General features: G+C 43.1%; 1 protein-coding gene across 3 annotated transcripts in view; it reads left to right on the forward strand.

Annotated features, from left to right (window-relative positions):
• Nucleotides 1-23494, forward strand: part of pds5b (PDS5 cohesin associated factor B) — a 289329-nt gene that overhangs the window by 110874 nt on the left and 154961 nt on the right. For all 3 annotated transcript variants that reach the window (XM_072477000.1, XM_072477001.1, XM_072477002.1), the window contains exons 8-9: nucleotides 4820-4960; nucleotides 11246-11361. In XM_072477000.1, coding sequence (XP_072333101.1) covers nucleotides 4820-4960; nucleotides 11246-11361 — 257 coding nt within the window. The remainder of the gene's footprint in view (nucleotides 1-4819; nucleotides 4961-11245; nucleotides 11362-23494) is intronic.

Raw genomic sequence — 23494 nt, forward strand, 5'->3', positions numbered from 1 at the left:
ACTCTAAGCACATAGCATTCTTTTGTCCCTTGTTGCAAGATGTGCCTTGATTTGGTTAGCCAGGCTTAAACTGTTACATTACATTGGCTCTCTGTTTGCAAACAGGAAAAAATGACTTTGGGTCATAACTATAAAGTGTAAGAGTTTTTTTTCCTGCAGGAGTCTTGAAGATTATGGGGTGGGATTCTCCGACCCCCCGCTGGGTCGGAGAATTACCAGGGGTCAGCGTGAATCCCGCCCCCCGCCGTCCTCCAAATTCTCTGGCCCCCCAAAAATCGCCCCGGCGTGAATCACGCCGCCCGCCTCGGAGAATGGCAGGGACCGGCGCGACTCAATGGGCCCCGGGGCTGCCCGAATTCTCCAGCCCGTGATGGGCCGAAGTCCTGCCTGTTTTTTTGCCAGTCCCGCTGGAGTAAATTGGAGTAGGTCCTTACCGCGGGACCTGGCGGCGCAGGTGGCCTCCAGGATTCTCGGCGGGGGGACGGAACACCACAGCGGCCATCGCGGAGGACCACAGCGGCTGATGCGGAGGAATAGAGTGCCCCCACAGCACAGGCCCGCCCGTGGATCGGTGGGCCCCGATCGCGGGCCACCATTTAGAAGATAGTCCATGCCTCTATTCTTTTTTCCAAGTGCAAGACCCTCGCACTTGCCCACGTTAAATTTCATCAGCCATTTCTTGGCCCACTCCCCTAAACTGTCTAAATCTTTCTGCAGCCTCCCACCTCCTCAATACTAACTGCCCCTCCACCTATCTTTGTATCATCGGCAAACTTAGCCAGAATGCCCCCAGTCCCGTCATCTAGATCGTTAATATATAAAGAGAACCGCTGTGGCCCCAACACTGAACCCTGCGGGACACCACTCGTCACCGGTTGCCATTCCGAAAAAGAACCTTTATCCCAACTCTCTGCCTTCTGCCTGACAGCCAGTCGTCAATCCATGTTGGTACCTTGCCTCGAATACCATGGGCCCTTATTTTGCTCAGCAGTCTCCCGTGAGGCACCTTATCAAAGGCCTTTTGGGAGTCAAGATAGATAACATCCATTGGCTCTCCTTGGTCTAACCTATTTGTTATCTCTTCAAAGAACTCTAACAGGTTTGTCAGGCACGACCTCCCCTTACTAAATCCGTGCTGACTTGTCCTAATCCGACCCTGCACTTCCAAGAATTTAGAAATCTCATCCTTAACGATGGATTCTAGAATCTTGCCAACAACCGAGGTTAGGCTAATTGGCCTATAATTTTCCATCTTTTTTCTTGTTCCCTTCTTGAACAGGGGGGTTACAACAGCAATTTTCCAATCCTCTGGGACTTTCCCTGACTCCAGTGACTTTTGAAAGATCATAACTAATGCCTCCACTATTTCTTCAACTATCTCCTTTAAAACTCTAGGATGTGGGCCTGGAGATTTATCAATTTTTAGACCTCTTAATTTCCCTAGCACTTTCTCCTTTGTGATGGCTACCATATTCAACTCTGCCCCCTGACTCTCCTGAATTGTTGGGATATTACTCGTGTCTTCTACTGTGAAGACTGACGCAAAGTACTTATTTCGTTCCTCAGCTATTTCCTTGCCTCCCATCACTAGATTACCAGCATCATTTTGGAGCGGCCCAATGTCTTCTTTTGCCTCCCATTTGTTTTTAATGTATTTAAAGAAACTTTTACTATCATTCCTAATGTTATTGGCTAGCCTACCGTCATATTTGATCCTCTTTTTCCTTATTTCTCTCTTTGTTATCCTCGGTTTGTTTTTGTAGCCTTCCCAATCTTCTGACTTCCCACTACTCTTTGCCACATTATAGGCTTTCTCTTTTGCTTTGATGCATTCCCTGACTTCCTTTGTCAGCCATGGCTGCCTAATCCCCCCTCTGATAACCTTTTTTTTCTTTGGGATGAACCTCTGTACTGTGTCCTCAATTACTCCCAGAAACTCCTGCCATTGCTGTTCTACTGTCTTTCCCACTAGGCTCTGCTCCCAGTCGATTTTTGTCAGTTCCTCCCTCATGCCCCTGTAGTTACCTTTATTTAACTGTAACACCTTTACATCTGATTCTACCTTCTTTCTTTCAAATTGCAGACTGAATTCTACCATATTATGATCACTGCCTCCTAAGTGTTCCCTTACTTTAAGATCTTTAATCAAGTCTGGCTCATTACATAACACTATGTCCAGAATGGCCTGTTCCCTCATGGGCTCCATCACAAGCTGTTCCAAAAAGCCCTCCTGTAAACATTCAATGAATTCCCTTTCTTTGGGTCCTCTGGCAACATTATTTACCCAGTCCACCTGCATATTGAAGTCCCCCATGATCACTGTGACCTTGCCTTTCTGACATGCCCTTTCTATTTTGTGGTGCATTTTGTGCCCCTGGTCCTGACCACTGTTAGGAGGCCTGTACATAACTTCCATTATGGTTTTTTTTGCCTTTGTGGTTCCTCAACTCTACCCACACAGACTCTACATCATCTGACCCTATGTCGTTCAGTGCTATTGATTTAATTTCATTCCTAATTAACAAGGCAACCCCGCCCCCTCTGCCCACCTCTCTGTCTTTTCGATAGGTTGTGAATCCCTGGATGTTTAAATGCCAGTCCTGAACCCCCTGCAACCACGTCTCTGTGATGCCTACCACATCCTACCTGCCAGTCACAATCTGGGCCACAAGCTCATCTACCTTGTTCTGTACACTGCGTGCATTTCAATATAGCACCTTTAATTCTCTATTGACCGTCCCTTTTTGTTTTCTTAGTGTGCTGGACCTTGGTTTACTGAGCCTTTCCACACACTGTCATATTTTGTGAGATGGGGACTATCGTAACCTCGCCTGAGTTCTGTGTTTTCATGCTTTTTTGTATTCCTAAGCAGCTACGCTTCCCACCGATTACTTCACCTCTTGGTTCCCTGACACTTCCCCCCCCCCCCCCCCCCCCCCCCCAAAAAAAAATCTCTAGTTTAAAGTCCTATTGACCACCCTATTTACTCTTTTCGCCAGAACACTGGTCCCAGCTCGGTTCCGATGAAGACCATCCCAACGGTAAAGGTCTCCCCTGTCCCAAAACTGATGCCAGTGTTCCATGAAAAGGATCCCTCTTTCCCACACCACCCTTTCAGCCACGTGTTAACTTCCCTTATTCTTGCCTCCCTATGCCAATTTGCACGTGGCTCGGTCAGTAATCCGGAGATTATGACCCTTGAGGACCTGTTTTTTAATTTGAATCCTAGCTCTTTATAATCTCTAAACCGGTCCTCTTGCCTAGACTTGCCTATGTTGTTGGTACCGACATGGACCACAACAACTGGATCCTCCCCCTCCCTCTCCAGTATCCTTTCAAGCCGGTCAGAGATGTCCAGCACCCTAGCACCGGGCAGGCAACATACCATGCGGGACTCTTTATCCTGCTCACAAAGGATACTATCTATCCCCCTGATAATAGAATCCCCAACAACTACAACTTGCCTATTTACTCCCTCCCCTTGAATGGCCTGCTGAACCATTGTGCCTTGGTCAGCTGACTCATCCTTCCTGCACCCCTGTTCGCCATCCACATGGGGAGCAAGTGCCTCGTACCTGTTGGACAGGGTCAAGGGCTGAGGCTCCCGAGTTCCTGACTGCTGGTTCACTTTACCTGCCTGATTTGCAGTCACACCCTGCTGTCCCTGGCCACTGGCAGGATTTAAACTACTTACTCTGACAGGTGTGACTGCCTCCTGAAACACCGTGTCCAGGTAAGTCTCCCCCTCCCGGATGTGCCTCAGTGTTTGAAGCTCAAACTCCAGCTCCTCAACTCTGAGCCGGAGCTCTTCGAGCAGCCAACACATACTGCAGATGTGGTCGCTGCAGCTCGCAATGGGATCTGCCAGCTCCCACATCAAGCAGCTCAAGCACAACACCTGACCAGCCATCTCTAATTAATTAATTAATTAGTTTAATTTAAGTTTACGAGTTTAGCTGTGTTTGTTTTAAATTTGGGGCAGATTTGCTATCAACCAATCACATCACAGCTTCCATCTGCCGTCACTTTTGGAAACAAAAGTGGAAAACAGGAAATTACCGTCAGGTTTTTATACTCACACAGAGACTGCTCCTCCTCCTCCGAACGGCTCCAGAAACTTTCCTGCACCAAATTACCAAGTTTCAAATTCCCACTCTGGATGTGTCTTACTCACTCGGGCTGTGTCTCTTTGACCTGCGCAACGCTCGAGTTAGATCATTTTTTTGCAAGCAGATTGCTAATGATCATTCCTTTCAGAGCTGGCCTGTTATCTTGATGGTGCAATATCTGCATCAGGAATCAGTGCCATGAATACAGAAGCCAAATACTGCATATGCTGGAAATTACCAAGCATCTGATGCTCCACTTTTCACCACAGCCTTGCATAAGTGTGCCTCTGTTTAGTTGCATTCTACCAAGTTCTAATATTTTCTCTTTCTCTTCTCTTTCCCCCCCCCCCCCCCAAAAAAAACCCTTTTCTCTCTAACTATGAATTGACATACTCCTCGCATCACTTAGCAAACTCATTTCATCACACTTTCTAAATTTTGCTTTTATATTCTTCCTCGTTAACATTGTGATTTGGTGGGCCTTCCCCAAAGGGAATAAGTGTAACTGGTTAAGAATTCAAAGCTTACAATATCAAAACTGAATGGATAAAATAATGTTAAATCATTTGTTCATCAAGTACTTAATGAGAATTTTTCTTAATTGTTCTATAAAATGTGTTTTGTCCTTTTGAAGGCTTTAATTTGTTTGTGTGATTTACAGAATTGATGTTGAGCTGTAGATCATAAAATCATATGCTTTCTGCCAACAGTTTTTTAACCAGGTTTTAATGCTGGGGAAGACTTCCATCAGTGATCTGTCAGAGCATGTCTTCGATCTGATCCTTGAGCTCTACAATATCGATTGCCATCTGCTTCTTTCCGTTTTACCGCAGCTGGAGTTTAAACTTAAGGTACATCTATTAACTCTCTTCGCTATGTTGCTTAATCTCAAAAGTTACTGAACAGCAAATAATGAGCAAGTATGTTCCGGAGAGGTAATCATTAGACAATTAGCTGGCAGTACTTCTCAATTGGACCAATAAGATTTATTCTGTAATTTAGTAGTTAGTGTTCTGTGCACATATTAAACACTTCTCCAAAAATTTTCTGGATGCGTTCTATTGTAATTTTATTTTTAGATCTTTGCATATTGTCTGCTTCAAAATAAACCTGACTGGCATGAATCCATTCATTTGTACCAAGAAAGGGTTGGTTCGAGGACCTGAAAGATGAGAGAAGATATATGATTTTGTTTTCACGATAATAAAAATGTCAAGATAGAAATTTGGGCAGCACGGTAGCACAAGTGGATAGCACTGTGGCTTCACAGCGCCAAGGCCCAGGTTCCTGGTCCGCTGGGACACTGTCTGTGCGGAGTCTGCACGTTCTCCCTGTGTCTGCGTGGGTTTCCTCTGGGTGCTCTGGTTTCCTCCCACAGTCCAAAGATGTGCAGGTTAGGTGGATTGGCCATGATAAATTTCCCTTAGTGACCAAAAAGGTTAGGAGGGGTTATTGGGTTACGGGGGATAGGATGGAAGTGAGGGCTTAAGTGGTCAGTGCCGACTCAATGGGCCGAATGGTCTCCTTCTGCACTCTATGTTCTATGAAAGATGACAGTATTTTGTGCAAAACCAATGCCCAAAAAGCTTGGAGACTGATAAAGGGGGAGGATGGTAGCTTGGACTAGGGCGGTCCCTGTGTTTGAGGCAGGTCCGAAATCAGACTGAAGAAACTTGAAACAGTTAAAGGTGAGTGGGAGCAATGCATTGAGGACCTTTAGAAAAGAGGTAGGTTGGAGATGGGTCTGCACTTCCAAAATGTTTGGGTTCATTATGGAGCCAGGTTTTCACAATATTCACACGGATGAACATCTCCAGCCTTCTCTCTAATCATAGTCCTTTTGCACCACGAATAATTTTTTTGGGAGTTGAATGTATAATGAATGAATCTATACTATCTGCACAACTTCTCTGACCTATGCTAAAAACCGTGCTCGTTCTGACTAGAAAACTGTACATTTCAAACAGTGTTGATTTATTTTCCTTCGCACACTGTCTTTTTTTTTTGTTTAAAAATGTAGCTACCAATATATCATATGGTGTGACATCCTTAATTTTATGAACAATGGTTGGTGAATATATATCAACCTGTTTGAGGTTGAGCTCATTTGCCCTGAAGCTAAAATTTGCTTCAATATGAAGATTTATACCAAAAAAGAAATCAGGACTTGGTGAAGAATTCACAGATTACACATCTGATCTTCACCTAACCTACCACTTTTTTTTGCCCCTGCTGGAATTCTAGCTTGTCCCCTGTCTTGCTCAAGGACTTTGGATACTTACACAGATTAACTGGAGTTCCTTAGGAATTGTCTGGGCCTCTGTCCTTCCACACCTGTAATCTGCTGTCAGTGCTAGTTTCTTTCACTGGATATCCTTTTCTCCAACTTGTTGGTTCCCGATAACCTTATTTAATTCTTGACCAAGAATACATCTAATTTCTCCCATTCATTGCTCTTTGTTTTTCCAACGCACTTGCATTTGTTAGTGATGGTGTCTCGCAGAGCTTATTTGGATAGTGTAAATACAGTGGTACATATGAACCTCAAACTAAACTCTTGGAACTGCGGGCTATCAAGTACTCGGGTCCTGATGGATTTCATCCTAGGGTCTGAAAAGATGTAGCTGGTGAGATAGTTGATGCATGGGTTTTAATTTTCTAAATACTCCTAGATTCGGGAGAAGGTTTCATTAGATGGGGAAATAGCAAATATAACATTATTCAAAAGGAAGGGAGACAGAAAGCATCAACATTTACTTATGTTGTGGGCAAAATCTTGGAAAGGTTTATAAGAGATAGGATGTATAATCATCTGAAAAGGAATAATTTGATTAGAGATAGTCAACACGGTTTTGTGAAGGGTAGGTCGTGCCTCACAAACCTTATTGAGTTCTTTGAGAAGGTGACCAAACAGGTGGATGAGGGTAAAGCAGTTGATGTGGTGTATATGGATTTCAGTAAAGTGTTTGATAAGGTTCCCCATGGTAGGCTACTGCAGAAAATACAGAGGCATGGGATTCCGGGTAATTTAGCAGTTTGGATCAGAAATTGGCTAGCTGTAAGAAGACAGAGGGTGGTGGTTGATGGGAAATGTTCAGACTGGAGTCCAGTTACTAGTGGTGTACCACAAGGATCTGTTTTGGGGCCACTGCTGTTTGTCATTTTTATAAATGACCTGGAGAGGGCGTAGAAGGATGGGAGAGTAAATTTGCAGATGACACTAAAGTCGGTGGAGTTGTGGACAGTGCGGAAGGATGTTAGAAGTTACAGAGGGACATAGATAAGCTGCAGCGCTGGGCTGAGAGGTGGCAAATGGAGTTTAATGCAGAAAAGTGTGAGGTGATTCATTTTGGAAGGAACAACAGGAAGACTGGGCTAATGGTAAGATTCTTGGCAGTGTGGATGAGCAGAGAGATCTCGGTGTCCATGTACATAGATCCCTGAAAGTTGCTACCCAGGTTGAGAGGGTTGTTAAGGAGGCGTATGGTATGTTAGCTTCTATTGGTAGAGGGATTGAGTTTTGGAGCCATCAGGTCATGTTGCAGCTGTACAAAACTCTGGTGCGGCCGCATTTGGAGTCTTGCGTGCAATTCTGGTCGCCGCATTATAGGAAGGATGTGGAAGCATTGGAAAGGGTGCAGAGGGGATTTACCAGAATGTTGCCTGGTATGGAGGGAAGATTTTATGAGGAAAGGCCGAGGAACTTGAGGCTGTTTTCATTAGAAGAAGGTTAAGAGGTGACTTAATTGAGGCATACAAGATGATCAGAGAATTGGATAGGGTGGACAGTGAGAGCCTTTTTCCTCGGATGGTGATGTCTAGCACGAGGGGACGTAGCTTTAAATTGAGGGGCGATAGATATAGGACAGATATCAGAGGTAGGTTCTTTACTCCGAGAGTAGTAAGGGTGTGGAATGCCCTGCCTGCAACAGTCGTGGACTTGCCAACACTAAAGGCATTCAAATGGTCATTGGATAGACATATGGACGATAAGGGAATAGTATAGATGGGCTTTAGAGTGGTTTCACAGGTCGGCGCAACATCGAGGGCCGAAGGGCCTGTACTGCGCAGTAATGTTCTATGTTCTATTTGTCAAAGGGAAAATGCTAGAAGCTATTATTCAAGAAGCTAGGGGCTGTTGGATAAGTTCAAGAGAGTCAACATGGTTTGTGAGAAATCTTATTTAACCAGCTTATTGGATTTATTTTGAGGAAGTAACATGTGTGAATAAGGGGAACGGGGGGGGGGGGGAGATTTTTAAAATCCAAACTTTGATCAAAATAAAAAAACATTTGGCTTCAGTCCCTTTCACAAACTCTATTCCCTAGCTACAGAGTGCATCTCTCTCTCTGAAAACTATCTCAGACTGAAATGCACCATTCACAACTTGAAATCGGCTCAATCACGTGTCCATGTCATTAAGACTATTTATTTCTAAACTTTAATAACATTGCCTGACTGCCCATCTCAGCTCATTATTTGATAACACACACAGCCATACTTTTATTAGATTAAACATTCCAACAGATCTTCGTTAGTCTCCCATCTTAGACTTAAGAACAGAGAAATGTACAGCACAGGAACAGGCCCTTCGGCCCTCCAAGCCCGTGCCGACCATGCTGCCCGACTAAACTACAATCTTCTACACTTCCTGGGTCCGTATCCCTCTATTCCCATCCTATTCATGTATTTGTCAAGATGCCCCTTAAATGTCACTATCGTCCCTGCTTCCACCACCACCTCCGGTAGCGAGTTCCAGGCACCCACTACCCTCTGCGTAAAAAACTTGCTTCGTACATCTACTCTAAACCTTGCCCCTCTCACCTTAAACCTATGCCCCCTAGTAATTGACCCGTCTACCCTGGGGAAAAGCCCCTGACTATCCACTTAAGGTCATCTAAAACTCTATCTCCCAAGCCCTTGTGTGCGCTGTCTCCCATTCACCCATTACTCTTGCAGTCTTTCGCCTGCATTGGCTCCCTTTTTTGTTTTGTATGTTTGATTAAATTCGCATCTTTGATTTCCAGTCCCTCCATGGCTTCACTCTTCTCTTTAATTTCCTTGTCTTCCGTCCTTTAGGAAACTGTAAAGCTCTCTGACGCTCTTGCTCCCTCATCTTTTAAGGCACTCAGTAAAATGTACATCTTTGAGCAGCTTTTGGTCATGAGTCCTGATAACCTCTTTTGTGGCTTGATGTCTAATTTTATTTTAGAACACTCCTCTGATTGTCTTTGATTGTTTCATTTATGTTAAAGATGCTTTATAAATGTCAGTTATGATGGCTATTTGAACCCCAACTTGATACATGTGTGTGCACCACCTTAATAGGCAACCAGTATAGCTACTGGCTAAGCTTCATCAAGCATACAAGTTGAATCCATTGGTGGAAGGTGATGTACAGGAGCCACATTGAGGCCTGTAAAGGGAAGAGCGTCAAAAAAGGTGGTTACTGCATTGAGTATGATGATGAGTTAGTGGTTGTGAGAAAGATGCCTTTTTTTCCAAGAAGGGGAGACCGAGTGGAAGATGAGCAAGCGATAAACATAAATGAGCAGAGTAGTAGTTCCAGGAAGAATCCTAGGATTGCATTGCACAAGCTCCATCACATGCTGGTACTAGCTCTCCAATTGGTGCTGTCTACTATAGTGCCATATCCATGGATTTTCTTCATATCCTTTTACATTCTTTTCAAATTCTCTTCAATTCAATTTTTTGTCTCGCTCTCTGGCTGAATCACTTTTCATTGATTTATTTTCTGCTCACACTTTAAAAAAAAAAAAAAAACTACCGTCAAACTTTGTGGCACTCCTTACTGACTTTAACTCTTCTGAACACCTTTTTACATGAAGACTTCTAACAGGGATGTTAAAGAGGGATCTGATTTGCATTATTTAATTTTTTTTAAAAAGAGTACCCAATTCTTTTGTTTTCCAAAAGAAAAGGGGGCAATTTAGTGTGGCCAATCCACCTAGCCTGCACATTTTTGGGGTGTGGGGGTGAGACCCACGCAAACACGGGGGGAATGTGCAAACTCCACACGGGCAGTGACCTGGGTCCTCCGCGCCACGAGGCAACAGTGCAAACCACTGCGCTGCCGTGCTGCCCTTGATTTTACATTCTGTGGTAATATTTAGCTAATACAATACAAAGATTGTGATATTCAACTTGTACAGATTGTTTAATAGCATATCAAGCAGATCAATTTAAGTGCAATAAATGTTTATAAACATTTACATACATACGTGTTTATGTTTATGAATGTGTATTTGTCTGAAAGTATTTTCCATTCAGTGTTTTCTTTCTGTAATCTAAAATTTAATGTCCAATGTAGAAACTTAAAATAACAAGTTTAGAAGAAGTACCATCTGTATTCTGGGAGTATATTTTCTTTATAACTCTTTTTAAAAAAAAAAATACCTAGAGGTGAATATATTCAAGAATCATCATAAAATACCAAATTCATTATTAAGAGATATCTTTGAAGGCTCCACTGTTGTCAAGATTTTTTCACCTCACTTCTGTAATCTCTTCTGTAATCTATCAGTTCGCTAAACTTTACTTTTAATTCCCAATTTCTGTAAACTTCCTGCCAATGTTTTCCTTTAATAAATTATGTCCATAAATATTGGAAATTTCCATGTAAACTTGACATAGTAATGATGAACCATCATCTTGAACTGTTTGTCCATATGGTGTAGGTACATTCACAATGCTGTTGGGAGAGTGAATTTTGACTCAGTGACATAGACCTGGAGGGGAATTTGCAGGTGCTTCCTGTATTTTTCTTGGTGATAGAAGTCACATGTTTGGAAGGTGGTGTAAGAGTTTCTAATGGTAAAATAGGACAGATTATGTGACATCAGAATGGACACTGAATCGCATCTTCATTCCATTGTCCCATTACCCCCTCTTCTAACTTAAGATTGCACTTGGCTGTTTTCCCTTGTGTGGTGCAATGGAAGATCAACATTTGAATGTTGGTGAGCACTAATGGAGACTGTAACAAATTGCTTAATAGAAACAAATATTCAAATTGAATTTGGGGATAGGTTATTATGTTTCCTGCAGTATATGCAATAGTCAGTAAATGAAGATTGTGCCTGACTATTAAGTTCTCTCAATTCTCATTTTCATAGAGCAATGATAATGAAGAACGCTTAGCAGTTGTTAAACTGCTGGCAAAAATGTTTGGAGCAAAAGATTCAGAATTGGCATCCCAGAACAAACCACTGTGGCAGTGTTATTTGGGAAGGTAGGTTTCTCTTTGTCTTTCCAACATTATATCAGTGACTGCACTTCAAGAATTTAATTGGCTATAAACAACTTTGGATGTTCTGAAGTAAATGCAAATTCTTTCTTTAAAATAACTTCAGGTTTTTAAAAGTACAATTGTGATCTTTCAGTTTTATATTTATAAGATCACTATACAAAAGTAAGCGGGTAATGATAAATATGTTCAATATTGGTCATGCGGCAGAGGAAATAGCATCTGCAGCTTTGGGCATTGCATTATGAAAGGGTTATTGGAGCATGGTAAGGTACAACATAAATTTGCTAAAATGATTTGGGGATGTTGATTTATTTCTTGTGTTGAAATTGCTCATCAACCGTCTTGTGCATGCAAGTGTCGAACCCCACGTTTAAGGACCTCCCAAACCATCTCCTGAGAAATCTGCATCCATCTTGTCCAAAATTCAATTTATGCATTCTCCTTTTGGGGCATGAGAGTACAAAAGTATTAGAGCCAAGGTTTAAGGACCTTGACTGTGTTCAGTTTAAAATGATTCACACTGCTGCTTGTCTGATTGGAAGTGATCTATGAATTGAATGAATATTGACTGACTTGTGTTAGAGATTTGTGGCAGGAATGCTGGCTGCCAAGTGACAGGCCTATCTCATTGTGTTCTGTTAGTGTTTCAGGTGAAGCTAAAACACTGCCTTGAGCAGTATGAACTTGCCTGCTTTAGGTATTCATTCAGGTTTTCAATTTGCATAGAGGGTTGACTTTCTCATGAGCTTTTATTCTTACAAGATCCTTGGGGAATCCCTAATGGTGATGTCACTGGACTAGTGAGGCCCAAGCTATTACTCGGGGTTTAGATCCCACCATGGCAGCTGGTGAATTTAAATTCAATTAATAAATCTGGAATTAAAAGCTATTTTTCATTATGGTGGCCATGGAAGTATTGTGGATTGTTGTAAAAAAAAAACATCAAAGTCAGTAAGGCATGAAACTGGAATGACCATCTGGCATTGACCTAGGCACCTAAAACTACAACATCCACACAGCCCTGTTGACCCAAGTCACCACTAACATCTGGGGGCTCGTGCCAAATTGGGAGAGTTGTCCCACAGACTAATAAAGTAACAGTATGACATTCTGTAAGTATAATTCCATGAGTATGACTATGTCCCAGACACCACCATCCCTGGGTATGTCCTGTTCCACTGCCAGGGCAGACCGAGCAGAGCTGGCACAGTGATATCCAGTAATAACCTTTACTACAAGTAGGCTTGCATTGACGCTGCAATGAAGTTACTGTGAAAATACCCTAGTCGCCACACTCTGGCGCTTGTTCGGGTACACTGAGGGAGAATTCAGAATGTGCAATTCACCTAACCAGCACGTCTTTCAGGACTTGTGGGAGGAAACACCCAGAGGAAACCCACGCAGACACTGGGAGAACGTACAGACTCCGCTCAGACAGTGACTCAAGCCACCCCTGGACAAATCCTGAAGGACCATAGCTGATGCTGCTAGACTGTGTGTGGAAGGTGGTAAGCGAACCAAAGAGGGAAAAACCTACATGACCTCATCCATACCAAACCTACCTGTCACACAGTAGAGTAAGAGCAATAGCAGATCATCTCTTCAAGCCTGCTTCGCAGATGCATCTGTCAATGACTATCAATAGGAGTGACCACTGGAGAGTTCTTGTCGATTCAAAGCACCCCACCGTTGCATTGCGAATACCCTCCATTGTGCTGTGTGGCACTATAACAGTGCTAAATGGGAATTCTGAACCAATTTAGCAACACAAAAACTTGGCGGCAGCAGCAGAATCGTATTCATCCAAAATCTGTACCATGGCCTGGCATATCCATTCCATTACTGTCAAGGGGGCTGGTTTAGTTCAGTGGGTTAGACAGCTGGTTTGTGATGTAAAGGCCAGCAGCGTGGGTAAAATTCCCGTCCTGGCTGAGTTATTCATGAATGCCCGCCTTCTCTACCTTCCCCCTTGCCTGAGGTGTGGTGATCCTCCGGTTAAACTACCACCAGTCAGCTCTCCCCTCAAAGGGGAAAGCAGCCTATGGTCATCTGGGACTAGGTGACTTTACTGTGCCTTTATTACTGGCAAGACCGGGGATCACCCGGTTCTATGAAGAGTGCAGGAGGGTATGCTAGGACTGAGCTAAATGGGATAGGTGTACCTGAAAATGAGGCGTCAACCTGATCCAGCTACATCATAGCACTACATGCATGCTGAACAACGTGTTATAGATCAAATTAAGCAATCTCTCAACCAACAGATCAAATTTCAGCTTTGACATCCTGCCATCCCACCATCTACAAAATGCACTGTAGGAACTCGCCAAGATTCCTTCGACACCACCTTCCAAACACGTGACCTCTTGCCCTCTAAAAGGGCAAGTGCACTGGGATGCACATTGTTTTCCAAGTGTCCCACCATCCTGGCTTGCTTGGAACTATGGAGCCATTCAATGACACTAGGTCAAATCCTGGAACTCCCTCCTGAACAGAACTGAGGGTGTACCTACATCACATGGCTCACCAAAGGACAATTGAGGTGGGCAATAAAGCGATTCTCACACTCTGTGAAAGAATAAATGAAATAAAAGTCTGAAAAATAACCCCTCTTCTGTTGTTTTCCTCTTCCCAACCCCCAATTTTGAGACGATATCCACCCCTCTCCAGTTATACCTGACCAACATAGGTTCAAGCATGGCTAGGTGCTTGATTTGCAAAGCACAGCTTGCCATGTAAATGGCTGAATTAATTGCAACCATCTTCCTAACCACACAATGTCATGTTGAATTATGGTTCCACTCGTTGGAAATTCTAAATTTCAGAAACCTCTAATTGCTTTATTCCAATTTGCACTCTACTCCAGGTAAGCGTCATGTCCAGAAAATAAGATATGATCTTTTATCTGACATTACTAATGTCTTTCCGCATTTGCCCCATTTATTCCAGGATCATCTTTCTGCATAGTCCAGGGGCAGCTTGCATTATGCCAACCATTGATATCTTACTATTGATCAACCATTTTCTCGAGTTGTGTTTGAGCAACTGAAATAAAATATTTCCTTGCCTTCAGACTAATTACCAATCAAGGTCTGAGCTATCCCTCCATACAGCTGCTTGATTTCTATTGTGTGCCTAGGAGATCTGAATCATGATGTGCTTATGTGTCTAAAGGGGTGGTCGGTCAGCTTAGCTGGCTGGGCAATTGGTTCATGATGCGGAGTGACACCAACAACACGTGTTCAATTCCCATATCAGGTGAGATTCATAAAGGCCCTGCCTTCTCCACCTTGCCCCTTGCCTGAAGTGTGGTGACCCTCCAGTTAAATCACCACCAGCCAGCTCTCAAAAAAGGAGGAGAGCCCATGCTCCTCCAGGGCTGTGCCAACATTGATACCAGAAGTTTAATCTATATTTGTATTTTGGAGTTACTGAAACGCGAGAGAGTCCCAAGTGCTCTTTGTCCCTTCTCATCATAATCCAAGGGTATTGTGTCCATGCTGCAGTTAACAACGTTCAGGATTCTCGTGTCCCAATATGAATCAGTAAATAAGCCAGGTCCTTGTATTTTTCATCAATATCTTTATGGTCACATCTTAAAATTATATCTCCTATTATGATCCCGGACCAGATCCCAACAGTTGCTGGGATACTGGATAGAAACCCCAATATTTTAATTAACTTTTAAGACCGTGAGGAAAGTGGAGTGATTCCATGCGCTTATGGGGATATGGTATATTGAAACAAACTTTATTACTAACTTTAACATCATAAAGAAAATAACTTCTATTTACCAGTCAACCGATACTGGGCAATGAAATAAAATACTAATTCCCAACTGCTATCTTTTATCTTCACTCGAGCAAAACCCATTCCTGTCAGCCGACCCAGGAATGCTTGCTGTAAAGAGATGTCTTGGATAAACGGTTTTGAGAGAGATCCTTCAGGAACCTACCTACAGATTCTTGTCTGTCAAACTACTGTTTAACCTGCCAGCCTTTTCGGACACTGCTGGTCTGTCCACATCCCAATCTTTAACTGACTTCAAAACTGAAACTCAGCACCTGGCTGCTGCAGCTCACGGCTCCTCTCACAAGCTATATCATCTTACTAAAGCTGAACATAATGGGCACGATCTTCTCAAAAGTGAATGAAGTCCCCGAGTGAGCGCGTTTAGCCGCATGTTTCCCGGCACTCGCAGTGCTGAGAAATACATGACTATTCAACGTGACTTGTTTTGAATAAGGGGCCTGAATGGGGAACGCACAGCCGAGGCTGCACTTGGCCAGTTTTTCACAATGGGGAGCTCTGCTCGCCGGAACTCACCATTGTAGTGAGAGATCAGGATGCCATTTTAAAATGGCGCCCCGAAAAGAATCCCTGACCTCTTGTCCTCGGTCCACCCCAGCTCGATCACGCGTGTTCAAAAAATGCCAGCTTGGCACCTGGCAGTGTTGCTGCCTGCTGGCAATGTCACCTGGCCACCAGGTGGTATAAGCATTGCCAGGGCACCACTGCCCAAAGGGCGTGCAGCTGGGGGCCTCTGATCGCCTTGGGGACTCCCATGACTGCCGTTCCGTCTGGTCCCCATTTGTGGGGACCAGTGTCAAACCGTGGTTGCCCGAGGTCCCCAAGGCGAAGGGATTGAATCCCAAAGCTTCAGGCACCTCTGGAATCTGCACATTGGTGTAAGGTTACTGCCTTGATCTAATATACAGATATGCTAAAAAGTGATTCACCCATTGTGGGTGGGATTCCCCTTGCAACGTCTCGCGAGATTGCATTGAATCTTGCGAGGCGCTGTGAGCCGGGTCGATCCCGGGAGCGCGGTCTCCCAGCTTTCACCAGCCATACTGCGCCGTGGCGAGCTGCTTTTCCAGCGGAGCGTGGCTGGAGAATCGAGCCGATTGCTTCTAATTACTTACTGCCCACGGAACCACCTTTATGTAAACAAAATTCCATTAGCCCAACTTATAACGATGCTTTAATTGTGTCTCTAACCACAAAGCCGAGCTGATTTGCAAACCAGGATTTAAAAAAAAAAAAAACACCACTGCACCAGTCACATACTAACCCAGCTTTTGACCATTACTGCACCAAATACATATTTTACAATGGCTGCAGTTCAGTGGACAAATATTAAAGTCTGCTTTTGGGCAGTGTTAGTGGGGTGTTTCTCGTTGCTGTAATGCCTAGGGGAAAAAACCTGCAATTCATCAGCATCTTGCTGTTCTTCTGGTCTCTTCTCCCCACTGAGGCCTGCTGGCGAACTGATTTCCCCCCCCACACCCACCTCTGGCAGGGGCACCCTGGTGGTGCCAGGGTATCACCCTGCCCTGTCCCCCAACCACCCAGGAGTCTCCAGTGGTTTGCAAGACCTTCCCCGAAGTGCCCTTACGCCTGGCCTGCATTTGTGTGGACCAGTACCAAACTGCACTGGGTAACTCTGGCGTCCAGGTATTTAAATTCACCATTTGGCTAATTTAAATATGTTGATCTGGATTGCGCCCAGCAAGGGAGGGATCCAGCCTCCAGATCCTGCTGGGCAGCGCAAGCTGATTGACTTGCGATTGGCCTGGTGCAGAGCCTGATTTTTGGGGCCCTCGCACAATTCACCCGTTGTGCCCAGATCCGTGCTGGACGCAACAGGGTCGCTGAATCGTGCCCCATATATCTGAAATGCCTACATTCATCACACTTTCTGAACAACATTCTTAAGATGGTGACTAAAGAACGGTAGACTGCCCCTGTCCTAGGTGATTCTACCATAAACAGAATATAATGAAAGACTAATGCAATATTTTTTATTCATGTCTGGGACTGTTGTGCATGATGTGAGATGTATTTAGTACTGAAGACCTGAAATGTACTGAAGACATGAAGTAGACTGATGATAGTGCACAGTCTTGGCTCAGTTCATGAGAGATGGGCTCATGGAATCTCCAAACTGCCTTTTCAGTTATCTTGGTATTAAGAAACACATCCTTGACAAAATCCAAGATTTGGCCTTGGTTTAAAAAACAGTTGTGATGACTTTAGCCCGAACTATACAACTTTCTAGAATCCTGTATCAGGCCACATAATGTGGCCTTGCATGAAATTAAACAAAATTAACTTGAGTTTCAAATGGTGGTTTCATTTTGAATTTTTATTGTCTTCTGGAGCAGCTGGACCTACAAGGGAGTCTTGAAGATATTGGGAACAGGCAGGAAAATGAGTTAAGTTCACAATCTGATCAGCCACAATCACCGTGAATGGCGGAGCAGGCTTAATGGGCCAAAGGCTTGCCTGCCACTATTTCTTATGTTTTTTTGTAACTTTGTTGTAACTGTTAACTATATGGCAACCCGAAGAGCCATTTGAATTCCCGCTAGTATCAGTAGGATCCTATAGTAGCTTTCTCAGAGCCCCTTCCTTTTAGATGGAGATCACAAGAAAGGCAATCCAGTATGCTTGCCTTGATTTCGAGCCAATTCATCGACTTCAGGAGGTAGTTTTTGAGGCATTGTTCTCAAAGACCATTGCTGACTCCTCCTGACAAACCTAAAGCAGCTTTTTTTCATATTTGACATGATGCAATACAGTGCTACGTCCACTAATTGAATTAGCAGATAGAAGTCCTTCGGCTGGTTGAATGGTATTTTCTGTACAGGTGGGGACAGTATGTTAGGTTTGCAAATTAATTGTCATATTCATACAAATTTACCATAATAGTCTCTGAATTCTTTTGACCGTTAATGGCGACACACTTTAGCCGTTCACCTTTTAACATCAAGGTGAGAGACTGATGACGCTTTTAGATACAAATGGAATGTTACTTCCATTGCCACACTATTATTTCAGAGTTAATAGGGAACAGAATTTTCTGTACAGTGTTCTCTCCCTCATTTATCCCCTTCCCCCATGTACAGTTTCAAGAAGAAGAATTCAGTAGCACCTGTTTTGGTTCTGATTATTTTAAGCCAGGGTGTGAAGTACCTGCACTCAGCGGAGGTAACATCGTGGCAGTAGAAAAAAGAGCCACCAGCAAAGCAGAAATAGAGGCCAGGTAGATAATGTTCCTTTTTGAAAGTCAATCACACTAATCGCTATCGTCACAAACCACCTAATAATTGAAGGGAAGTAATAGAAGAAATTATAAATTGGGGATAACTTAGTTTTGAAAAAAGAGAAAAATAATTATGGAGGATTTCGACAGTCCTGAAATTAATTGGCCAGGCAGACTGAATGGAATTTCTACAATGTACACGGACTCCTTTCTGTAAGAAGATTTGCTACTGTATCAAGTAATAAGGAATTAATTGGAGCACTTGGGAGAAGTAAAGGAAGAACACCGAGGCACTTTTGATCATAATTAAGAAGGCACGGCGGCACAGTGATTAGCACTCCTGCCTCGTGTCTGGGACCCCGGTTTGATCCTGACCCCTGGTCACTGTTCATGTTGAGTTTGCACATTCTCACCGTGTCTGCGTGGGTCTTGCCCCCACAAGCCAAAGGTGTGCAGGATAGGTGATTGGCCACACTAAATTGCCCCTCAGTTGGGGCTGGTTTAGCACAGGGCTAAATAGCTGGCTTTTAAAGCTGACCAAGGCAGGCCAGCAGCACGGTTCAATTCCCGTACGAGCCTCTCCGAATAGGCACCGAAATGTGGCGAGTAGGGTCTTTTCACAGTAACTTCATTTGAAGCCTACTTCTGACAAGCGATTTGTTTTTTCATTTTTCAATTGGAAAAAATTATTTTTTAGAAATTGAGAAGGAAGACTGGGGTAATAAATTGGAGAATCATAAAATGGCTACAGCACAGACGTGGCCATTCGCACCATCTCTAATCCCCAGAAGGAGCAATTTCATCCAGTATCCTCTAAATCCTTTTTATTAGGTGATGCGGTCAGATAGTAACATTACAGTCTGGATTGGTGCTGATTTTGTGTTTTTTGGTTTCCTCCTTTAGGTAGTTTAATATAGCACAAATACCAATTACTTTATGTATGATTAAGTCTTTTAACTTGGTATCTGTGAGCCTTGTCTTGGAATTCCATTTCTTTTAAACTCATTTTCTAAAAAGATATTTTTGTTAATATATTAAATATAAATAACTATCCTCCCATACGCCATTTCTAAAAATGTTAACTCTTCGGCACAAGGTAACTTATTGGGAGTGAATCTCACATCTGCAACCTGTTCTTAAAAATTAATTGTAAGCAATCAGCACTCGCCAGTAGTCTTTGGTTTTGTTATGCCAAGCACCATGCCGACCATCAGATAGAGTGGCCCCTCTGTTTAATAACATCTGCAAACTCATCCAGGCTCTGTAACCAAATAAAGGTGAAAGGTCAGCCAAGAACCAAGCCCAACTGTGCAACTGTTTGCTGGGCCTGGCTGGTATGAGGTTTAGTGGCAGCTCCCCTGAGCTTTGCTCCCGGCCTCATCAACTGAGTTTCCAGATGGACCCCCGCTTCCTCTTTTTTTATTTTGGCTTCTTCGCGATGCAATAATGGTGCAGCCAAAAGTCACTTGAATGGTGCAGCAGGAATGGCTAGAAAAATTAATCCTGCTCCTCTGATTCTCCTTTAATTATAGGGTAAACCTGCCGCAGGTGGGAGCGGAGAATCTGGCGGAAACTAAAAGGTCAAACCTGCCTGTGTAAAATCAGTAGCAATTCTGTTAATGGTGGGTTGGTCTTTCTGCTGGTTGGTGTCCTCCGTGGTATTAACATTCATTTGCACCTCATGAATGCTCATTAAAAGAACAGTGGTGTCTCTCTCTCTTCTCTCTCTCTCCTCACCCCCCCCCCCCCCAAAGCCTCTCACTACTCCAGTTCATGGGAAGTGGGGGGGGGGGGGGGTTACTATTGACCAGAAACACTGGTGAAGTAGGTCAGAGGTTGGAAATTTTGTGGCGAGTAACTCAGCACCTGACTCCCCAAAGCAAGTCCACTATCTGCAAGACACAAGTTAAGCACGTGATGGAATACTCTTTCCTGGATGGGTGCTTCAGCAGCGTTGATACCCTACAGGACAAATCGGTCTGCTCGAGCGACACGTTATCCATCAACTTAAAATTGTCTGCCTCCACCGCCAATGCACACTGGCAAAATGTGTACCATATGCAAGATACACTGCATCGACTTGCCAAATCGCCTTTGATAATGGCTTTGAAACTTGTAATCGACAAGGCAGCAGATGCAATGGGACACCACTGGAAGTTCCCATCCTGACCTGGAACTATACTATCGTTCCTTCACTACCATTCTGTAGAAATCTTGGAACTCTCTATCTGACAGCACTGTGGATATTCTGACACAAATTAGAAGTTCAAGAAAATGGCTCAACATCACCTTTTTCAAGGGCAATTAAATGTGAACTATAGTTGCTTGCATAGTCAGCAACGTTCACGTCCCATAAAGAAAACATTGTGTGCATGTGAGGTAACGAAAAGGAAAATCTTGCTTGACCAACTTCATTCAATTCTCAAGAGGTAACAAAGCAAAAATGCGTGATGTAGTAAATGTAGCACATCTTCGATTTCTGAAAGCGAAAATGGTGCCGCATACTGGACTACCAAGTAAGGTCATAGCATGCAGAGTTAGAGGACAAGTAGCAGATTAGAAAAAATGCTAGATGAGAAGCGGGAGTAGGGGTAAGTGCATGAGATCCCACAAGGATCATAGAATTTACAGTGCAGAAGGAGGCCATTCAGCCCACAGAGACTGCACTGGACCTTGGAAAGAGCACCTACTTAAGCCCATGCCTCCATCCCATAAATGCAGTGACCCCACCTAACCTTTGGACACGAAGGGCAATTTAGCTTGGCCAATCCACCTAACCTGCACATCTTTGGACTGTGGGAGGAAACCGGACCACCCGGAGGAAACCACGCAGACACTGGGAGAAAGTGCAAACTCCACACAGATGATCTGTGTGGGAGTTGAACCTAGATCCCTGGAGCTGTAAGGCCCCAGTGCTAATCACTGTGCCACCCTGCTGCCCACCATGCTAGGACTACTTGTTCATAATTTATATTAAAAGTTTAGACTTTGAAATTCAAACACAATATTTAAATTTGTGGGTGACCCCAAATTATTGGGGGAGCAGTCAATGGGAAGGCTGCAGAAAATTGCAGGATATTAATAAACTTGTAGAATGGGCATCTAATTTGAAAAAATTAATTTCAATATAGATAATGGAGATATTTTTTAAAAAGGCCACATTACCAAGAAAATAATCTAAAAAGAAGAGGATTGAAGGGAGCTGAAAGTGCAACCACAAATTAACATTTAAAAATAATGATTCAGGTTTATAAGGTCAGTTTTATTTTAGTTTTAAAATGGGGTGAAACCAGCACAATTTCTAAAGCGTAGAATTAAAAAGTAGAGACGCTATGCAAAACATTTATCATACCATGGTCAATCTTGGAGTACTCGTATATAGTTCTGGTCACTATTATAACAAGATCTAGACCGAAAGGCGAGGGTATAAAAATGATTTACAAGAATGAATAAGCCGGTTCTGGCTCAGCAGTGACCTGAAAGTTTTGATACAACAGTGACCCGTTTTTCATAATTTTAGGCAGAGCGTTTCCACTTGAAAAGAGCAAAGATAATAGCCAAGAAATCAAATTGGAAATTCAGAAGCCAACGTCTATACCTCAAATGTGATATGAATGTGAAACTTGCTACTTTAGAGAGTAATGGCGAATATTGCAGCTGCATTTAAAGGGAAGCTAGATAAGCATATGTGAGATAGGAAACGGAAGGCTCTGCTGATGGATGAAGGGTGGGAGAAGGTTTAAGTGGAGCCTAGGCACTGGCTTGGACTGCTGTGCTGTATTTTCTGTGTAATCATGTCTGACCTTTGCAGCAGTTCTTGATACTTTTTAAGAACCACTTTTTAAAGCATTCTACTTTCATCTGAACAGTTGTCCTTCCCTTTTTCGTAGTTGCATTAACAGGTGCATGATTAGTTTAGGAGGAGCTGGCTGACTTCAGCTTGAACAAAAATGAAATGCTGTAGATGCTGGAAATCTGAAAATAGAATAGAAAATGCTGATGAAACCCAACAGGGCAAATAGTGTTTGTAGAGAGAGCTAGCAATTTAGGTCAATGACCTTTCATTACAACCGGAAGATGTTGAAGATGACAGGAAGGATGTGATCACACTACAGAGTGTACAGAAGTGATTTACAAGATTTTGCCAAGAATGAAGAACTTCACTTGTAAGGAAAGATTGGACAGTCCGTTAAATACGTGCTTGTCAGGTGAATTGATCATTCTGAATTCTTGGGAATGTGGCGACCAGGGGATTCTCACAGTAACTTCATTGCAATGTTAATGTAAGCCTACTTGTGACACTAATAAAGATTATTATTATTATAGCTTTCTCTGTACAAACAGGAGATTTGAATTGGGATGTATAAAATTGAGGGGCTGAGAGAGAGAGTAGATAGGAATGTCTTGTTTCTATTAGCAGAAACATCAAAATCTCAGGTATGGGATTTTAAGTAATTGGGAGGAGGAATTCTTTCATCTGGAATTCACTGCCTGAAAGGCCATGCAGATCAGCAACTATAAATACAGATTTGAAAGATAGAGTAAGGAGTCTGAAATTATATTTTTAATACAAAAGATTATAGGAATGTGGAATCCTTTAGTGCAGATGTCTATTGAGGCTGAATTGATCTTGGCATTTAGGAGGGAAGTGGATTATCAAGTAGAGAGGAAACAAAAAAAAAAAGTCACAGGAAAAAGGGATTATAGGTGATGACATCAGCTGGAATTGGCACAAGCCTGCTCAGAAAGTGAATATATTAATACTGATTATTGAGTCTGTTTTTAAAAAAAAAAAGTCAGGAAAAATGGATACATTGCTAAACTTCATTTTTATTTTACCATAGCTTGTGTGAATATAAAGAAGCTGGTCCTTGTGTATGACCAGTTTGTTCATGTAATTTGATCTTTTTAGCATGTGTGAGCTGTCAAACCAGCTGGACCAGCCATTATGTTGAGAAAATTGTAATTTGAAATGAATGCTAAATCTGTTCTCTCACTTTCAGGATTTCTTTTCCCCTGCCCTACCCCCTCTTTTTTTTCTCTCCTGTGCCCCCACTCCTGCAACCAAAT

Source organism: Scyliorhinus torazame, chromosome 15, assembly GCF_047496885.1.
Source record: "Scyliorhinus torazame isolate Kashiwa2021f chromosome 15, sScyTor2.1, whole genome shotgun sequence".
Lineage (NCBI taxonomy): Eukaryota > Metazoa > Chordata > Chondrichthyes > Carcharhiniformes > Scyliorhinidae > Scyliorhinus > Scyliorhinus torazame.